The 20,159-nt window shown below is 45.3% G+C and overlaps 1 protein-coding gene across 5 annotated transcripts in view; it reads left to right on the top strand.

Moving 5' to 3' along the window:
- The window catches only part of KCNG2 (potassium voltage-gated channel modifier subfamily G member 2), a 232,801-nt gene extending 229,780 nt beyond the window's left edge, over positions 1–3,021 (top strand). For all 5 annotated transcript variants that reach the window (XM_029590815.1, XM_029590817.1, XM_029590820.1 and 2 more), the window contains one exon: positions 804–3,021. In XM_029590815.1, coding sequence (XP_029446675.1) covers positions 804–1,640 — 837 coding nt within the window. In that variant the 3' untranslated portion in view covers positions 1,641–3,021. The remainder of the gene's footprint in view (positions 1–803) is intronic.
- Positions 3,022–20,159: the final 17,138 nt, after the last annotated feature.

The following is a 20,159-nucleotide window of genomic DNA, read 5'->3' as shown; positions in this document are numbered from 1 at the left end:
AGGGAATGGATCTCATTTGGATCTGCCAAGCACGTCCATGTGAGTGGCACTGGCCACTGTCAGACAGGAAGCTGGGCTGGATGCACCATTGGGCTGACGCAGCCTGGCACGTTTTATGTTCTGATTACTACAGCAACAGTTTGCCCACATGGATTAACTCAATGCCACATGTATACTAACTCCCTCGCGCACTGAGATCCTCACAAGCAGGTCTCTTGGATGCCCTTTTCGTGCAGCTGGATCATCTTGCCGAAGCTCGGGGAAAAGGCATTCTCTGTTGCTGTCCCTTCTTTCAGAACGCTCTCACTGAACAACTGCATACGATCACCTGCACTCAGATCTTCTGAAAACAGCTGAAAACCTTTTTGTTCAGCAAGCTTACTATAGTATACAGGTGGTGTCTATACCTTCGGTATTATTGCTCATAATGCCATCCCCGGATGGCATTATGAGCAATAATACCCCGGATAGGGGACTTTCAGGGTCACTTTATTTTTTGTGCTCTTAGTGGTGGTCTAACACCTATGTTATGAGATAGCTCAGTTTTGTCTTGTCTCTGTTTTACTTTTTTTTTTTATGATCGTTTGAACCGTGACTCTAGTACGGGTTATAACTGTTTAAAACAAATAAAATAATTTGGTCTAAGGAGAATGTGTTTTTATGGGAAATAGGATCATAAAATAAACTGCTTACTTATTTTCTGTACCGTGTGGTGGTTCTGTGCACCAGTGTAGAATTCTTCATTAGCTGTTTTGTGCGCTTATTGTTGCTAATGTTTCTTTTTGTTTGTTTTTGTTTTTCAGGGTGAATGCTCCCAGAAGTGCTACAACATTTTTGTGCTGGAAACAGTTTGCGTGGCATGGTTTTCCTTTGAGTTTATTCTACGCTTCATTCAGACGGAGAGCAAATGTGCGTTCCTAAGGACCCCCTTAAATATCATCGACATCATGGCCATCTTGCCTTACTACATCACTCTGATAGTAGACACAGTCTCCGTGGAGAATAAGAAACCCGGTGGAGCTGGAAACAAATATCTGGAGAAAGTAGGCTTGGTCCTTCGGGTTCTCCGTGCTCTGAGGATTATGTATGTCATGAGGCTGGCTCGGCACTCTCTGGGCCTGCAGACCCTGGGACTCACGGTCAGGAGGTGCACCAGGGAATTTGGCCTCCTGCTCCTCTTCTTGTGTGTTGCCATGGCACTGTTTTCCCCGCTGGTTTACTTGGCAGAAAATGAGCTTGGTGCCAAACAGGAATTCACCAGCATCCCCGGAAGCTACTGGTGGGCCGTGATCTCCATGACCACGGTTGGCTACGGAGACATGGTCCCTCGCAGCATCCCCGGGCAGGTTGTGGCCTTGAGCAGCATCTTGAGTGGCATTCTACTGATGGCATTCCCAGTCACCTCCATCTTCCACACGTTTTCTCGCTCCTACTCGGAGCTGAAGGAGCAGCAGCAGCGAGCTAGTAGGCAGATGCATAGGCTGGAGGAAAGGATTTTGTCTTCAGAAAGCAGCAGTTCTCAGGGAGCTGATGGCTTGTCTTCCCAGGGTGTTGGGCAGTGTCACCTAGCTGAGAAACTCGACGAGTCAAATCAATGCAAAAGATCACAAGAGGTTGAAGAGTCAAGGCAGCAGTTCTGAAACTGTAGATGAGAGATTTTTCCAGCCTATTAAAAGCATCAATTTAAACCACATGCGTCAGGGCACTCGTATTACACAATGCAATGTGCAAAGAAATAATTTTAATAGAACATGGATGCACCATTTATTACATGTAGGTTGTTGGCTAAATATGGAAAGTACAGCATCAGAAAAGGTAAAATTGGTCCTTAGTTACCAATGCTCTTTTTCCCTGCTACACAAACTGCTTTGTTTTGAGCTATGCCCCTATGGGGTGTGTGCTCAAAGGAAGGGGAAATTAGAAGAAAAAAGAGTGAGAAATGAGCTGACAACTAATTTGTGTTCTTTCTGTTTATGAATCTTTCTCCAAACCTGCTTCTCTATCTTCTGCATTTCAGGAATGGCACAGAAATACACACAACCTTTGCTAGCAACACTTTTAATTTCCTCTTATTTATGTGTGCACTCAGAACCATCTTAACATAGGATACATACTATTTCTGCCTGTGTCCTGCCTGTGGGCCCACCCAGTAGTGCTTTTCTATTTCTGTAAAAAATTATAATCATTTTTTTGGAATGCAATTTTTTTTTTAAAGGAAAAGCTTCTGATGGAGGAAGAAGAGTAACAGTGGTACTGCTAAGGACAAATTGCAGTTGTTCTCATGCAATTTTTTTTTTATCATGCTGGCAGCCAAAACTAAGATAATGCCATAGATCCTGATTATATCCCATTCTATGCAGGAAGAGATTAAAGAAATGGGCAAAAAAATCCCAGCTAGTTGTGAATGAAGGCTCTTGGTGACATAGCCCAGTAGAGGGTAGTTCCACATCAACTGGAAACTCAAAGGAGCAGGAGAAAACTGCAGGGCCAAAAAAACAATATCAGCCCTCTCTTTTCTCGCATTTTCAGGTGTTCTTTACAGTAAGTACTGTAGGAATTTTGTATATGCCCGAGCAGTTGTTCATTTGTGTAATTTTTCACGTAAACTTTGGTACAGGGATGGATTGCAGGGAGCCTCATTGCTGGCCTGTGGGTCTGCAAGCTGTCTGAGAGCGAAAAACAGGAGATGAGGGGCTGGATTAGGGAGCAGAGTAGCTCTTTTTTGATCTGCTCTGCTCTATGCAATCCAAATCCGCCCACTTCCTTCCTGTTCTCTGCCAGAAACGAAGGGAGGGGCTGGATTAGGGAGCAGAGTGACTCTTTTCTTTCTCTGCTCTATCTGCTCCAGGCTTCTTCCCATTTTCTCCCTTACTATTCCTGGCAGGATGTCTAGGAGGAGAGGGACTAGAGCAGGAAACAGAGGATTGTTCTCTGCTTAGTAGAGATGTGCATTCGTTGTTGCTGAATTGGACAATTTCTACCGAAACTTCTACCGAATTTGCTCCCCGAAACATGCCGAATTGGACAATTTCTACGAAATTGTCCAATTCGGCATGTTTCGGGGAGCCCGAAAAACGATCGGGATTTTCCTATTTTTTCACGAAAATTCGTTTTTCGGATTAGTGTGCACTAACGGGAGTTAGTGCGCACTAACAAAATCTAACAAAAAGTAACTAAATCTAACGGTTTTTATTAGTGCGTACTAACAGGGAGTTAGCGCACACTAACTCAAAAAACGATTTTTCGCGGAAAAAAAAAAACCCGAACCGCAAAAAAATGACATTTCCTGTGGCGGCCAAAAAATGAAGAACGACACGAACACAAAAAACGATTCACATCTCTAGTGTGCTTAGTGAGATTCCTTGCACAAGTCCTGTTTGCCTATGCCTATGAAGGGTTAAAATGCTGGGGTTGGTCCTGGGGCTGAGGCTAGTGATAAAGTGCTGTGAAGGGGTTTGGGATTAGAAGGGAGAGTGCTTGTGTCATTCTGGGAGGGAGGGAAAACAAGAAAGGGGTATCTTAATGATTTTGAATAAAAGTGACAACAGAAATTAAATTTATTTTCTATTGCTGCTTTAATTTTCTGGCTCTGACTCTAGCTCTGACAGGCAAAGTGGATTATGCCTCTTTGAATGAAAATGCCACATGAAAATTCAAGCACTCGTAAATAAAGGGATGAAATCTATGGTCTGTCACCTGCCCACAAACTGTTACTCTACAGGCATAAAACTAATTCCTTTAGAGAGTGTTTGCTTCTTTCCTTTACGAACACAGTAAATCTGGGTAAAAAGTGCCCAGCTGCAGGTCACATCCCCCATGTGGCCCTCGCCTACTTAATACCAGAGAGAAGAGCAGTAGGAGGAGGAGAGAACAAAAGGAAAAGGCAGCCCTTCCCCCACTCCCCCTTCCCTTCATGTGAATTCACAGGGTCCTGCGAGGGCGAGGAGCTGCCACTGAGGAACTGTCTCTCGTTTTCATTAAAAAAATGTTTGTTCCTTTTCCACTTTCTGCTAGAAATAAATGCATCCAGTCCAATGCACTTCATTTGAAGCTTTAGTGTAAGGGTCTGTACCAAGTTATGGGGGAATAAAAGACACGTGTTTTGTGCGTATATATTCTCTCCCTCGACCTCTGCCTGCCTTGGGGACCTCTCCTTCTCTCAGCGGATGAAAGTAGGCGTACTGTTACCCAGCCTACGTACTTTTACACATGCAGAAGCCGGGCAGTCATCCGAAGGATGTTTGTACCCACTTGAAATGTGCAGAAAATTTGCCATCTTTGCGGTCTCATGAGAACATCGTTTTTATTTCATCTTCCATTAAGATGATTGAGGGGCAGCGTTTGATGGGATAGCAAGAGTAGATCCTACGGAAATGAAATCATTCAATAAATGTCCTTAAAAAGTCAGTGTAAATATATATTTATTCAAACTTACCCGTGCCTTCCCATTGGTAGCACGAGGCATCTTGAGGTACAAAAGCAGAAAATAAAATTCAATAAATAGAAAACGTCACCAAAAACGAGAGAACTTCTAGCACCGTAACACAGTGGTCCCCAACCCTGTCCTGGGGGCCCACCAGCCAGCCAGTCAGGATTTCAGGATATCCACAATGAATATACTTAAGAGAGAATTTGCATGTTATGGAGGCAGTGCATGCAAATTTTCTCTCATGCATATTCATTGTGGATATCCTGAAAACCCGACTGGCTGGTGGGCCCCCAGGACAGGGTTGTGGACCACTGCCATAACTGCATATCAATATCAGAGTGTAACTAGGCGGTCACGTGAACAACGGAACAAGGCTAATTAGTAGATGCTTTATGGCTCATAAAAAACGTCAAGTCATCGGATTAAACTGATCTGCAATTGAAACTCTAATCTGTGGTCTCCATGAAGTTAGCTCTTAGTGAAGAAAACCGCAAAGCAGGAAAAACCTGGAGAAAGAGGCATGTTTTGATGGTTTTTCTGGAAGCCGCCAGCTCCTGGATCAACCAAATTTCCTTGAGAATCACATTCCAGGATAGACAGGGACAACACAGGAAAAGCCTGCTTTCTCGCTGAGACCACTTTAACTTCTTTTCAGGAGTTGGGACCCTCAGCAGCATCTCCATGGCTGATCTCAGTGCTTTTGTGGGAATGTTTTAGGAGGGTAACCAATGGACAGGGTAACCCACACACAAATGGAGCAGAATATTGTGTTCTAGAAAGAGATTCTTCATGCCCACCACAAATGTTCCAAATATCTCGCACTATAAATTTGGAAAGCCAGTCAGCTTAGGAGAACCAGTACCAGGTCGAACAACCGTACCAGGAACAGAGTGGAATCTGGCCAAGATGCAGTGGTATTTAGGGGCAGGGCCCCAACAAGTAATCCAACAAGATGTAACAGAAGCATGAAAGAGGCAGTTGACTGGGAGATCGAGCTCCGCCTTCAATCTCTAGAAAATGTGTACTGCTTTGGATTCTTTTACAGTTCCTCCCATGATGGATATGTGAGCTCTTTGGGTTTTTTTAGGCGCCTTTTGCTATAGCGAGAGCGCCTGTTAGGGAGGGTGGATATGTCTGTCTGTCTGTGTGCGTGTGTGTGTGTGTGTGTGTGTGTGTGTGTGTGTACGTGCATTACAGGAGTTGGGAACAGGGTGAGAGACACCAAACATTGATGCCACTTTTCCCATCATCTTCAGAGAGTTGGAGGAGCAGTGGAAGTTTTGGCCCCCCTGCCACTTGAAATTTCTGCCAATGCCACTGAGCTTTTGCCAGTGACAGCAGTGGAAGGGAGTAGGGACCAGAAAGAAGCCACACCTCTGTGCAATGCCTGTGGCATGTTCTTTTTAACTTGTCGTTCGCCACCTACACAACCATTTTTTCTTTTTGTTCCTTGAACTTAGAGAAAACCTGTGTAACTTTTGTTCTTAAGGACCTGGAAAGGTCTTGCTGTAAGTCACAGAGGCCAAGAATCTTCTAGACCCTCTGAGGAAGTATGTGCAGAAACCTCCAACTCCCCCATTATCTCAAGGGTGTCGCCCTTTTCACCCCCACATCATCAACAAGTACAAACTTTAATGGAATCACCCTTATTAAGATGATGCCATTAAAGTACTGAAATATCAAACTTTTTTCTTCAAAGTAAGACAAAATTGTCCTCATTTGGAAATCAGCAGGTTAGAAGGTGGGTTAGCTGAGAGATTGTGTCTTCCAGTAGTGTGGGGTGACAGTCACAGTAGTGGATTCAGTAAATGCATCCCATTGTGCAATCATCTTCTCCTAAACCACCCCTGCCTTACCTCTCACCCCTTCCTCCTCCTTTTCCTCTCCTTATGCCCAGTCCCCTATCGCTTTCCTTTCACTGTCTCCCACTCCACCCCCTTTGGTATAATCATTTTCCCTCCCCTTCCCCCCATCCCCTGACATAATGGCCTTCCCTTTCCCTCTCTCCTTCACCCTCCCAGGGATGGAAGTAAAAAAGAGAGAATGGAAGTCTGGCAAGTAGGGGGAGCCAGGTGAAATGCCGGTGTGCATGTAGGTATGTGTTTATTTTGGGTGGGGGAGCCAGAGAATAGGAGCTATATCTACTGTGACTTTTGAATTGTTGGGACCCCAGGAGTTCACAAGACATCTGAAACTCTTGAAAGGGTTACAACAGTCACGAATGGTTGGAGAATCACTGCCCTACTCCCTACACTCTGCTACATCAAGACCCTGCTACCAGGAGATCCAGATTGGAAAACAGAACAAATTGGACTGTTCTAGATACACAGAAACAGGCCTGCAGCATACCTCACCTCAGTCCCACATGACAGACCCTCATCAAATAGAGAATGAGTGATCCACAAATTAGAAATAGAAACCCGGATAAACTGCCTGGAAACTCCAAGAAGCCAGACTCTGCCTGCAATGCAACAACAGAGAAATAAAAACAGAAATGCATTTCCTCCTATATATATACCATAAAGAAATATTTAGAGAGGCACATTTCTCAAAATAACAGAGAAAATCAAATTATTCTCACTTCCCATCCTCTCCTATAGAAACAGCAGCTATAGATCATCTTCTGAGTCCCATCGTCCCTACAGTCTCTTTCTCAACCCCTCAGTTCCCTAGTATTCTCACCCTTAAACCCCTATCCCTTATCCACTCCTCCAGAGTCCCCAGCACTTTCACTTACTCTCAGCTTCCCAAAGTCCCCAGAACTCTCACTCAGGACCCCCAGTGTCCCCAGAATTCTCTCAGCCCCCCTCAGAATCCCCAGAACTCTCACTCACATACAGCCCCCCAGAGTCCCCAGATCTCACTCACATATGACCTCACAGAGACCCCAGAACTCTCACAGCCCCCCTCAGAATCCCTAGAACTCTCACTCACATACAGCCCCCCAGTCCCCAGACCTCACATATGACCTCCCAGAACTCTCACTCTCAGCCCCCAGAACTCTTACCTGCAGCCCCCTCCAGAATTATTACTCCCATGCAGCCCCCCAGAGTCCCCACACCTATCACTCACATACAGCCCCCAGAATCCCCAGAACACTCATTCTCACAGCCCCCAAGGGTCCACAGAACTATGACTCACATACTGCCCCCCAGAGTCCCCAGAACACTCACTGAGACCCCCAGAGTCCCCAGAACTCACATATAGTCGCCCACAGTCCCGAGACCTATCACTCACATGCAGACCCCCCAGAACTCTCACATACGGTCCCCAGAACTCACTCTCAGCCACACAGAGTCCCCAGAACTCTCACTCACATACAACCCCTTCCAGAATTATTACTCCCTTGCAGCCCCCCAGAGTCCCCACACCTATCACTCACATTGAAACCTCCCAGAGCTCTCACATACAGCCCCCAGAACTCTCAGTCTCAGCTCTCTCAAAGTCCCCAGAACTCTCACTCTCAGCGCCCCCCCCCCCCCCCCCCCCCCCCAGAGTCCCCAGAACTCTCTCAGGCTGCCCCAGAGTCCCCAGAACTCTCACAGACCCCCTCAGAATCCCCAGAACTCTCACTCTCAGCCCCGCCAGAGTTCCCAGCATTCTCACTTGCATACTCTTCTCTCCCTCTCCCACATTCCCCAGAACTTTCACTCTCAAATCTCCCCCCATCCCAACCTCACTCTGAACATCCCTCCTCCCCTTCCCCAAGTCCCCAGCAGTAAGCTGACTTTCTGCTAGAGCCTCTTTAAGATACAAATGCTACATAGCGATCTTGGAGACCCTTACACTGGCTCTGCTGTTGCTGTGGTGCTGCATCTTCTTTTGCCTCTGCGTTATGCGCTGCATGGACCACAGGACAGAGCCAGCATGGCCTACAGGGAAGCCTTGCCTTCTGCTCTGCACCGTTCAAGCAGCAAAACATGTGGGATGTCCGCTTCAGATGGAAGTACGGTCCCACCTTCTGCCCCGTATTGTATTACTATACTGACATCACTGATGATGGGATGGAAATGCTGTTCCTATTGGCTCCACCTCCATGCTACTTCCTGCTTCTTGGCTCCTTGCTATTGGCCCCTGCATGTTTTGTCAGCTTCCATTGGCCCCGCAGGCTCCACCTGATAAAAGAAGGAGCAGAGAGTTGTACCCGAGGCAGTAGTGATGACACTGCTAAAAAAAAAAAAAAAAGTCAAGTAGGGCCAGGGATTCAGTGAATCCCTTGAAGGCCCTGATCGCATGCCACTGGTGTCTTCTCAGTACCCATGTGCAGTACCAGAGCTGCCAAGAGGAAGCAACATTTAAGAGGGAGATCTCCAGCACGTGGCATAGGGAAGGCTCCTCTCCCCCCCTCCCCTGGTCCTTTTAGATCAGGGGTGGCCGATTCCCGTCCTCGAGAGCCACAAACAGTGGAGGCGGTGCATGCAAATCTATCTCATGCATATTCATTGCGGATGTCCTGAAAACCAGGCCTGTCTGTGGCCCTGGAGGACCGGAGTTGGCCACCCGTGGATCTAGAAAATAACTTTATATACAGCAGTGACAACAGGGATGGATGAGAAGGATGGATCACCACTGTTCCCCCTACCTCTGGGGGCCCTTTGACTTAGACTGGCTACGTAGTACAGGAAGAAAAAAAGGCAGGAAATCCTTGCCAAAATTAAAATAAACAACTTTCTAATCTGTGTGTCTGCAGCATTATTTCTATCCTCATATTCTCTGCTTGTTCTCCATCTTCTCTTAGTTTCATCTCTACCTCTTCATTCCTTCTGGTTTCCTCCCTGTCTCTTTTCTGTTGCAGTTCTCTCTTCCTCCTTTCTTTCTCTCTTTGAGTGAATATTTTAACACGTTCTTGTTCTTCTCTGCTCTCTTCTCCCTTTCTGCATGGTTTCCTCTCCTCAGGTCTGTCCTTGGATTTTCAATCCTTTCCTCCCCTACCTCAATAGAGTCTCCCCCTCTCCTCCAGCCCCACCACCAGATCCAGGGCCCTCTCTTCCTCACCTGACATCCCAAGTCCTCTCCCTCTCCTGTTCCGGGTTGGTCGCCGGTACACTTTGCCTCCCTTCCCAGTCCTCTCCTCAGCTGCCGTCCATCATCTCCCCTTTAATCCACCCGTTCTCTCGTCATCGCTTTTCTCACATCTCAGCTCTCTCGCCTACCCCCTTCCTCTTGTTTTCCTCTCTTCAACACTTCCATTCCTTTTTTTGTCTCCCAACCCCTTCACCTCATCCCTATAATTACTGCTTTTCCATCTCTTCACATTCCTTGCCTCCCATCTACCCTCTCTTTCCCTCTCTGTTACCCATCTGCTCCCTGCCTCTTTCCCCAGCGTCTACACCATCAGCCCCATACCACTCCCTTCACCTCATGTCTCTTTCCTATTCTTTATCTCTCAACTCTCTGCCTCCACATTATCCCTCGTCCATGTCTGATTTTCCATTCTTATCTCCACCAAACCTTCATTTCCTTCTTCCCCAGCATCCATTCTCACCAGCACCCATCCCCCTGCCTCTTTATCCCCTTCCACTCAGCATTCGTCCCCTCTGCCTTCCCCTTTTCCACAACATCGAGTCTCTGCCTTGCACTTCTTCCACGGATCAGCCTTGACTTTTGCCACCTTTCCCACATATCTGCCATGCCTCATAACCCCCTTTCACCAGCATCTGCCCCCTGCCACTTCCCTTTCCTTGCCCATCATCTCCCTCCTGCCTTTCCCCCCTTTTTCTCCACCATTTGTCTCTTGCCTGTCTCCACTCTTCTTCCCCTCCATCTGGCCCCCTACCTCTTCTCCCTCACTTTCCCCATTAATCATCCACTGATTCTTGCTCCCACCTTTCCCCAGCATCTGCTCCCCTTGCCTTCCTTCTCCAGTATTGGCTACCCGCCCCCCCCCCCCCCAAGTAACATGCCTGCCCCCCACTTGCTCAGCATTTTCTCCCCACTTTCCCAGCATCTGCTTCCTTCATGGGTTGCCACAGCATCTGCTTTCTAATCTTGCCACTGCCCATATCACCACCCACTCCCCTCCAGCAGCCGAGCCCGTCAGGCAGCAGGCTTCTCTCCATTTCTTCAATGCCGGGACTGCACTGAAGTAACCTCAAATCTCACAGACCAGGACCATTTGCTGCTGATCTCCCGAGAGTTGAAGCTTGCTCGTCCCGCTGCCAAGCAGGGAATAGACTGAGCGATGAGCTGCTCACGACAAGCTCCCTCTGTTCCTCCTCTTCCGTGGTCTGAGGTGCAGCGTTCCCATCCTTGAGTTTCTTCTTTGCCGGCGCTGGAATGTTGCATCCCTGGAGCTGCCACCCCCTGCCTCCCAATTTAAGTCTCTTGCTTTGGGCCGGGGTTTCCTACTCTGGTGGGGAAGAGTTGGGAGATGCACTCCCGAAGGGGGCACTTCCTGCCCAATGTAGGAGATCTGGCAGTATTGTGTGCTTGCACGAGTGTCTGTAGCATCAGAGCTCATCGAAGACCCTGGCTGGGATCAGGGGCGGCTCGAGGCAATCCGCTGCCTGAGGCTAACGATGAAGCGGTGCCCCCCACTCCCACCCCCAACGCTGTTGCACAGGTCAAATCAGTGAAAGAGTGGGGGTGGAGGTGGAGGGGGTCCACCTTGGAGTTTTTACCTTTTGGCAATTTGAAATGCTGGGAAAGGTGGGAGGCAGCGTCAGGGTTCCCAGAGGAGTGGCAGAGAGATTGCCGGATCTAATATTTCTAGGAATCTGGCAATCCTGTTGCATTCCCAGAAATCCTACCATCTGCATCCCATCGTTCCCCCAGAATCTACACCCAGGGGAAGTAAGAAATGGGTGAATGGTGAGGGGCTGTATGGCGTGCTCCCCGCAGGGTCAGTGCAAGGGTATTAGGTACCCTAGACAAACCTTACAGCTTTGCACCTCCACCCCACCCCACTTAAAATTATGCTCTCTCTCATACACACATACATGCTTGGTGAGAGACAGAGGGAGCATGTGTGTGAGAGAGAGAGACACACACACACAAACACGCTTCCTCTGTGTCTCTCTCACACACTAACACAGACACACCAACATACGCTTCCTCTCTCTCTCTCTCTCTCTCACACACACACACAAAAACTGAAATGGAAACCACAAGCCATATTCTGTATGCAGTGCAACAATGGAAAAGCAGAAAATCACTATTCCTCAAAACAATACAATCAAGAAATATAAATCAATCAGAATAGTATATCCATACTAAAAAGTATACATTTCAAAACAGATTAATAGAATATTCAATAATTAGAAGCTCCTGTACAAATTTTTTTAAATTTCCTAACTATTGATAAAATATTTCAAAACAGTAGACATCAAATAACCCCCAGTAATTAAAACTAATAAGGATTTTAAAAAATTCCCCACTCTCCATACCTGTTACTCTGAGATTGTCATGAACTGGGGGTACACACACACACCCCCGCCCTAATAGACACCTACACACCCTCATATTTCCTAAACACCAATAAAATATTTCAAAACAGCAGACACATTAAATAACATCCCAAAATGTAAAATAATAGGATTAAAAAATCTCCACCTCTCAATACCATAAAATAAGTAAATAAATACCTGGTATCTTGTGATTTCCAGTCACCCAGAGATTATCATGGATTTGGGGGAAAGAGGCCACACAATATTTATTTTTTCTCTTTCCCCTTCACACACATAGTTGCTCTCTCTCATACTCACATGCAGGGTTTTTCGCTGTCTCTCATATACACATGCGGCTCTCAGACATACACAGGCTCTCTCTGACTCTCATACACACATGCAGGGTCTCACTCTTTCATATCCATATGGGCAATTTCATACACAAACAAACACACACACATGCAGTCTCTCACATGTACACTCGTGCTCTCTCTCTCATACACATGTAGTTTCTCACACATGCAGGCTTGCACATGCAGACTTTCTCATACATGCACGCAGGCTCTGTCTCTCATGCACAGAATTTCAGGCTGTCTCATACACATGCAGGCAGTCTCATAAATATGTTAGTAACTTTGTTACCAGAACAGCTAGCATGGATATTCTGCCTTTCAGTTTTAACAACCACGTTAATACTGAGGCCATGTTATTAAGGATAAGTTTCAGCACACCCTTGCTAAAATGGATCGAATAGCATGTTATGTCCCATTTTAATGTACAAGAAAAACCGTTACTAAGTTGCACGATAAAACCTTTTTCTTTAGTGTGAAGAGTTGTCTTGGTTTTTTTGGACCTGACCTTTTCCACCTCTCCTTTTTTTTTTTTTTTTTTAGCGTTTCAACTCAGTTGGAACTAGGGCTGAGATCTTGCATCATGAGCCTCTTTTCCTAACTGCTGAGGAATGTCCCTGCTGCTTCCAACTCATTTTAAGTCATTGCAGTGAGCGTCCTCAGCTGTCAGTTTTATTGGATAGGCCGCATAGAGCAGCAGGCTGTGTGATTTAATTTGTGACATCATAATCAACATGGACATGAAACGTGGTTTCAGATCCAGTAGGTGTGAAGTAATTTGGACTTCTTCTGAGCTGGATCTCCTAGAATTCAGGAAACTATGGCCAGCGTTGCTTAAAGAATTTAAAAAAGATCTTAAAAGTAAAACTTAACTGAGAAGGTAGCATGCCTGCGTGTTTCTGAAATAATGTATACACATCAATATTGTAGTTACACAATGTTAGGTTCCATATTAGGAGTTACCACCCAGGAAATGATCTAGGCATCATAATGGACAATACATTGAAATCGTCAGCTCACTGTGCCAGGAGGTAAACAAAAAACAAAGACAATGTTAGAAATTATGAAGGGTATGGTGAATAAAATGAAGAATATCATAATGTCTCTGTATCGCTCCATGGTGCGACCGCACCTTGAATACTGTGTACAATTCTGGTCACCGCATCTCAAAAAAGATATAATTGTGATGGAGAAGGTACAGAGAAGGGCAATCAAAATGATAAAGGGGATGGAATGACACACCTATGAGGAAAGACTAAAGAGGTTAGGGCTGTTCAACTTGGAGAGAGATGGCTGAGGGAGGATATGATAGAGATGTTTAAAATCATGAGAGGTCTAGCACGGGTAGATGTGAATTGGTTATTTACTCTTTCGGATAATAGAAGGACTAGGGGGCACTCCATGAAGTTAGCAAGTAACACATTTAAAATCAATTAAAGAAAATTCATTTAATGTACAATTAAGCTCTGGATTTCATTGGTGGAGGATATGGTTAGGGCAGTTAAGATAGCTGTGTTTAAAAAAGGTTTGGATAAGTTCCTGGTGGTGAAGTCCATAAACATAATTCCTGTTGAGTTCGATTTTTCAGCTGTTTTAGACTTAAATAGGCTTGCTGATTTAAAAACTGCAGTTAGTTTTCTTCTATCACGTCAAGTTTTCTCTCTACAGCCTATCTTAGGCCTGGATTTATCAAAATGCACTAAATATCGAATGCGATAGGAAAAGGGGCATGTTTTTATGGTAACAGGCTGTTTATCGCAAAGTGCACTATCTGGAAACTTTTTCGCACTTTGCGGTAAGTGCCAGAATTGTTGTAATTCCTACCTACGACCACTGGGGGGGGGGGGGGGGGGGGGGGGGAGAGAGATGTTTTCGCAAATAGCGTTTTCAGTATTTTAAGCTCTTAGGGGAGAGAGAGCATAGCCTACCACCACTGGGGGGGGAGAGAGAGAGAGAGAGAAATGTATGTTTGGTAGCAGAACTTTACTACTTGTACACAATTTGACTCACAGTAACAAGATATAGCCATTATATGAATAAAATAACTACATAAACAGTATATTCAGGTAATTTTTTCTTTTATTTCCTTTGTATGTACATTTTGTATGATTTTTGGGACAAAGGGAGGGTATCCTGTACTTTAAAAAGTTGACGTGATAGAGAAAAACTGGGGTCATTTTTGGATTCAGATATCAAAAGTTAGTCAAAACAAGTGTCAGATCTAAGTCAACGAAAATTGTGTTCCCCAGTGTCTATTAATCAAGTGGACTTAGGGAATAGCCACTTCTATTACTGACATTAGTAGCATGGGATCTATTTAATGTTTGGGTACTTGCCAGGTACTTCTAACCTGGATTGGTCACTGTTGAAACAGGATGCTGGGCTTGATGGGCCCTCGGTCTGACCCAATAAGGCCTGTTCTTATTTGTCATGATTCTGCATTGTCACAAATGCCAATTCCCACCATATGCTTCCCTGAAGATTAAACCTTAAATCACAATTGGAAGTGATCAGAACAGGGAGAATTTGGTGCCAGACTCAGAAGTGAAATGTCATTCACTTTTAGTGGACTCAGATCACTGTCTATGGAAGTGTCTTCCACATCGACAAATAAATTCTATGTTCCTTTTCATTGACAAGCGCAGGGGAAGGGAGGAGAGAACTAACTTTAGGGGAAAAAAATCCAGCTGTTGGCACCTTTGCTTCAGCTCCACAGATGATACGTAGCTGTGGTTAGTGCTGCAACTCTTCTTGAATCACTGAGACATTTCACGGTTCTGCAGACACCAGGAAGTCAGAGAGAACTGGGCAGGTTGGGTCACATAATCTGAAGAAAGCGTGCAAACACCAGCAAAGAACAAGCGTTATTGCCGGTGCTGCCATATTGCACATGCTAACCCACCATTCCCATTTCCAGGCACTGCGGCAGGATGACTAGATACCTACCTCAGTCTTCAGGAAACTACCGTAGTCAGGAAATAAATTTGGCCTCCTTTTCGGGCATGGTTTATAAAAACAATGAGAACAATAATAATTGTTTTTAATAAGAACAGAACATGCCTAAGCTTTTATTAGACCCTGTTCGTAGATTTAGTAGAACATCTCAGGTATTCTAAATTTCTATTCCCTCATAAAAATCAGAATTAAATGCTCTACTGTGAATTGCTACTGAGTGGGACTGCCAATGTTGCAGTCACCGTGTACCACGAGATTTGATTTTTTTTTTTTTTTTACAATTGCTGCTTACTGTCAACAAGAACAGCAATATAAAAGAACTGGAGTTTTTATGGAACCTGGTTAGAACAAGCGCAGCATCTATTTAAATGAATAAAAAAAAATTCAGCCTGGAATGACAGTCAATCTTGAGATTTTTCTTTCTCCAGTCTTTATATTTTTACACAGTTTTCTCAAGCACCAAAGGTGTCACTGCATTTCAATGTACAGGCAGTGTTGTGTGTGTGTGTGTGTGTGTGTATGCGGAGGAAGATGGATGGAAAAAATGCACCAAAAGCTTGCGGTAGGTGCTTTCTAATACTTTACACACTTGGGGGCAGTGAGGCTCGATGACGCATGCGGTCGTCATGGGCCTGCACAAAGCACAAGCGACATTCTTGCAAAGTGAACTGTAAAAAAAAATAATAATAATAAAATTCTCCTGTTGTGGATGCAAGTTATTTAAAGGACCACACTTTCACATCCATTCCTATCTACGTTTGTTTTTTAAGCTGTGAACAAATCCAAAGAAATTCTGGATTTTCAAGGGGGTGCTGGTGCAGGCAGGGGGGTAAATTCCTGGCTCTTACAAAATCCAAAAAGGGCAGATTAAATAAAAATCTCCCGATTGTTGGTTTGGTTATTCCTCTTAGGGACGAGACATACTAAAGATTGTTTTCTCTTAGTCAGAAATCTCCCAACACCCCACTGTCAGAATGTCCCATGACAGCTTTTATGAAATTCCCTTATTCAGTATTCTAAAATAAAGTTTCATGAGCTTTATCGAAAAAGACATCTCACAATGTTCACCATATGGGTTTGCTGTAGTGGGTGCTGCTAACTTCTTGCAAACCACTCACTTAAACACAGGCTCACAAAACGTAGCATGCGCTGTAGTACACCCAAATCAACCGAAAAGTGATACGTGCTCAGTACTAAAACATTTAACACAGGAACATGCACCAGGGCCTGCTTAATCAATGCAACGAAAGTACTTTAAAAGCTTACGCTGCATTAGGGCAGAAACTAAGTTGTAAACTCAACCAGTGCCAGGCAGCCTGAAGCTTTTGCTCCACTCGGCGCCCGCTTTCCCAACGCGCCCCCAGGTGCCCCCCCCCTCCTGGGGTGCCATGCAATATTTAAATTAGGGGTTGCGTGCCCCTAGCACCTCCTTGATAACAGGAGCCCGAGAGCATCGGCCTTCCGCCAAATTTATCGGCGTCAGTTTCCTAAATGGCGCACATCCAGGGGTTCAGAAAATGGGCGCTTGTCAATTGAGCGTCCGTTTCCTGTACCCAACTTTGCCGGCGCTTATTTTTTTTTTTAATTACTTTATGAAAGATTTTTCCTCCTACTTAAATATCGCAATGAAGGAGCAATGAAGGAGCGCGACAAAGGGGCCTGCCCCTTTGTCTCGCCCCTTCGTAGAGCCCCGAGTAGGCCCCGAGCCATACCCGCGGAATAACCTAAATCTACAACAAAGGTAGCAGCTAGCAAAGGTACGGAGCCTACCGATTCAGCCGTATGGAATAAAAGCCCCTCTCAGCCAACCTCATCCATCCCAGTCTCTACAGCGTCGTAACAGACACCTACAATAAGACTCTCACCCTGTCAGAACGCCAGTCGTACAACCTCGCTACCTCCGCACCCGAACCTCGATCCATTCACCCTTCTCACCTGCAGCCTCACCTGCAAGCTTCCAGCATTCATCCAGACTCACCTGCAAGCTTCCAGCATTCATCCAGCCTCTTCTGCAAGCTTCCAGCATTCTTCCAGCCTCCTCTACAAGCTTCCAGCATTCTTCCAGCCTCACCTGCAAGCTACAAACACTCCTCCATCCTCACATGCAAGCTACAAACACTCATCCATTCTCACATGCAAGCTACAAACACTCATCCATTCTCACCGGCAAGCTTCCAGCATCCAGCCAGCCTCACCGGCAAGCATCCAGCATCCAGCCAGCCTCACCGGCAAGCATCCAGCATCCAGCCAGCCTCACCGGCAAGCATCCAGCATCCAGCCAGCCTCACCTGCTAGCTTCCAGCATTCATACAGCCTTACCTGCAAATTTACAGCAGTCATCCAGCCTCACCTACAAGCTTCTAGCACTCTTCATGACCCACCTGCAAGCTTCAAGTACTCATACACCATCCCCTGCAAGCCTCTAGCTTTCATCAAACCTGCACATACAAGCCTCCAACTTCCACATAGCCCCTCCTTCTTAATCATTCTAACCTCGCAACATAGTCCCTACAAATGGCCCCATTTTTCACAATTCCAATTCTTCAACATTATACACCACCTAAAAGAATTTCTTTCCGACATGCCCAACAACACAACCTTAAATCCCTCTCTTCAACTTTGATCACTCCTTCCACGCAACTTCTAGGCCTCACCCTTTTCTCTTTAAGCCTTTTCAATGCCCAATCTCTAACGAAGAAGTCTGTAATCTTAAATGACTACCTCACCGACGTGAAACCGGAGATATGTGCAATCACTGAAACTTGGTTAAAACCATCAGACACAGCAATAATTAATCAACTACCTACAGAGGCTTACGACTTCTTCTCGCTTCCTCGTCAAAAAAAAAAGGGAGGAGGTATTCTTCTAGCAACTAAAAAGGACCTCAGATTCTCTCTACATCAATCCAATTCCAATTCAAAACTTGAATTCGGCTTCTTCACCTCAGACAAGCTCCAAATCCTTCTCGTATATGCTCCCCCAGGACTCTTGGAATCAGATGCTTCACCACTGGTCGAACTAACCTCCTCCCTCATCAACTTTGACTTACCAGCTATCATTCTAGGTGATTTCAACATGCACGTTGATAACCCTACCCTATCTCCTAACTGTGAAACACTTCTCACAGCCTTCACAGCACTAGGCTTCACTCAATTAGTTAACAAACCTACCCACAAAGCTGGCCACACGCTAGACCTGATCTTCGTTAACGCTGCAATCAAGCCCGCATCTATCCCAAATTGCACTAAGGTCCCGTGGTCAGATCACTACCTCATAACAACTTCATTCTCTATAAAAGATACCAACCCAGCTTGCACTCCTTCGCCCTCCTTCAATTACAGGAAAACTTGCTCCCCAGAAGACCTTAACAATCACCTTTCACCACTACTCCACCAACTGGACCTTACAGATCCCAACGCAGCGCTTCGATCATGGAATACAATCACCGAAACTATAGCTAACAAGCTATGCCCCCCTATTACAAAAAAACCACACCAGAATTCCTCCAAAAGACAGCCATGGTTCTCTTCAGAACTAAGAAAGCTCAAACTCCAACTAAGACAAAATGAGGCTAAATGGCGCAAAAACCCAGGAACCAACACCCTTTCAATCTACAAATCATCTCTGCAGCAATACAAATCAAGCACCTTAAGATCCAAGAGGGACTACTACGCCTCGAAGATACACAACCTTGTATTCGATGCCAAAGCCCTCTTCAGCTATGTAGCCAACCTCACACAATTAAACCAACCAGAGATTGCTCATGACCAAGCTCAATCGAAAGCGGAAGAATTAGCTCTATTCTTCAGCAACAAAATCAATACTCTTCTATCACAGCTCCCCACGAACCCCACTGTTCCACTAACCACTCCTCAACCCTCAATCAACTACACTCGGTTAGAAGAACTTGACACAACTTCATCCATTGAGATCCAAGGAATTCTTAGGAAAATGAAACCTTCCTCTCACCCTTCAGATCACATCCCAGCCAAACTACTACTATCAATTCCAGAATCTATCTCCAAAACCTTGGCAGATATCATAAATTGCTCCCTTACACAAGGATTCTACCCTGACAACCTCAAACTTGCCTCACTCAAACCCCTGCTCAAAAAACCAAATCTCGACCCAAACGATTCTAACAACTTTAGACCGATAGCCAACCTCCCATTCATAGCCAAGATAATGGAAAAATTGGTAAACTCACGACTCTCAAACTACATTGAAGATAATAACCTTCTATTCCCATCACAATACGGATTCCGTAAAACTTTAAGCACAGAAGCCCTCCTCATCTCTATGACTGACCACATCATCCTAGGCTTAGACAAAGGACAAGCCTTCCTTCTGATACTACTCGACCTTTCGTCTGCATTTGATATGGTTAATCACTCCCTTCTCATCAACCAACTAACAGCCATGGGTATCTCAGGCACTGCCCTATCATGGTTCAGAACCTTCCTCAGCAACAGAGGATATAAGGTTAAGATTCATAATAAAGAATCCTCTCTTCACCCCGCGTCAGTAGGAGTCCCTCAGGGCTCATCCCTGTCTCCTACCTTGTTCAACATTTATCTGTTACCCTTATGTAAACTTCTCACCGAACTCAATCTCAAACACTTCCTCTATGCAGACGATATCCAGGTCTTGATCCCCATCGAAGAGTCACTCGCAAAAACTCTGTCTCACTGGGAAACCTGCCTCCAAAATATCAAACAGCTTCTCACAAGTCTCAACCTGATACTAAATTCATCAAAAACGGAACTTCTACTCATCACACCAGAAAACAGCTCCCTCACACTCACCCATCCTACCGTACCAAATACTACACAAGTAAGAGACCTAGGAGTTCTAATTGACAATCACCTAAACCTGAAAGCCAACATCAACAAAACCACCAGAGACTGCTTTTATAAGCTCCAAGTGCTGAAAAGAATATGACCTCTCTTCCACACACATGACTTTAGAACGATTCTACAATCAATCATTTTCGCAAAGCTGGACTATTGTAACACCATCATGCTAGGTCTCCCCTCATCA

This window comes from Rhinatrema bivittatum, chromosome 2 (assembly GCF_901001135.1).
Source record: "Rhinatrema bivittatum chromosome 2, aRhiBiv1.1, whole genome shotgun sequence".
In the NCBI taxonomy this organism is placed as follows: Eukaryota; Metazoa; Chordata; class Amphibia; order Gymnophiona; family Rhinatrematidae; genus Rhinatrema; species Rhinatrema bivittatum.
Note: the sequence above shows the minus strand (reverse complement) of the source record. Positions and strands in the feature narration are given on the sequence as shown.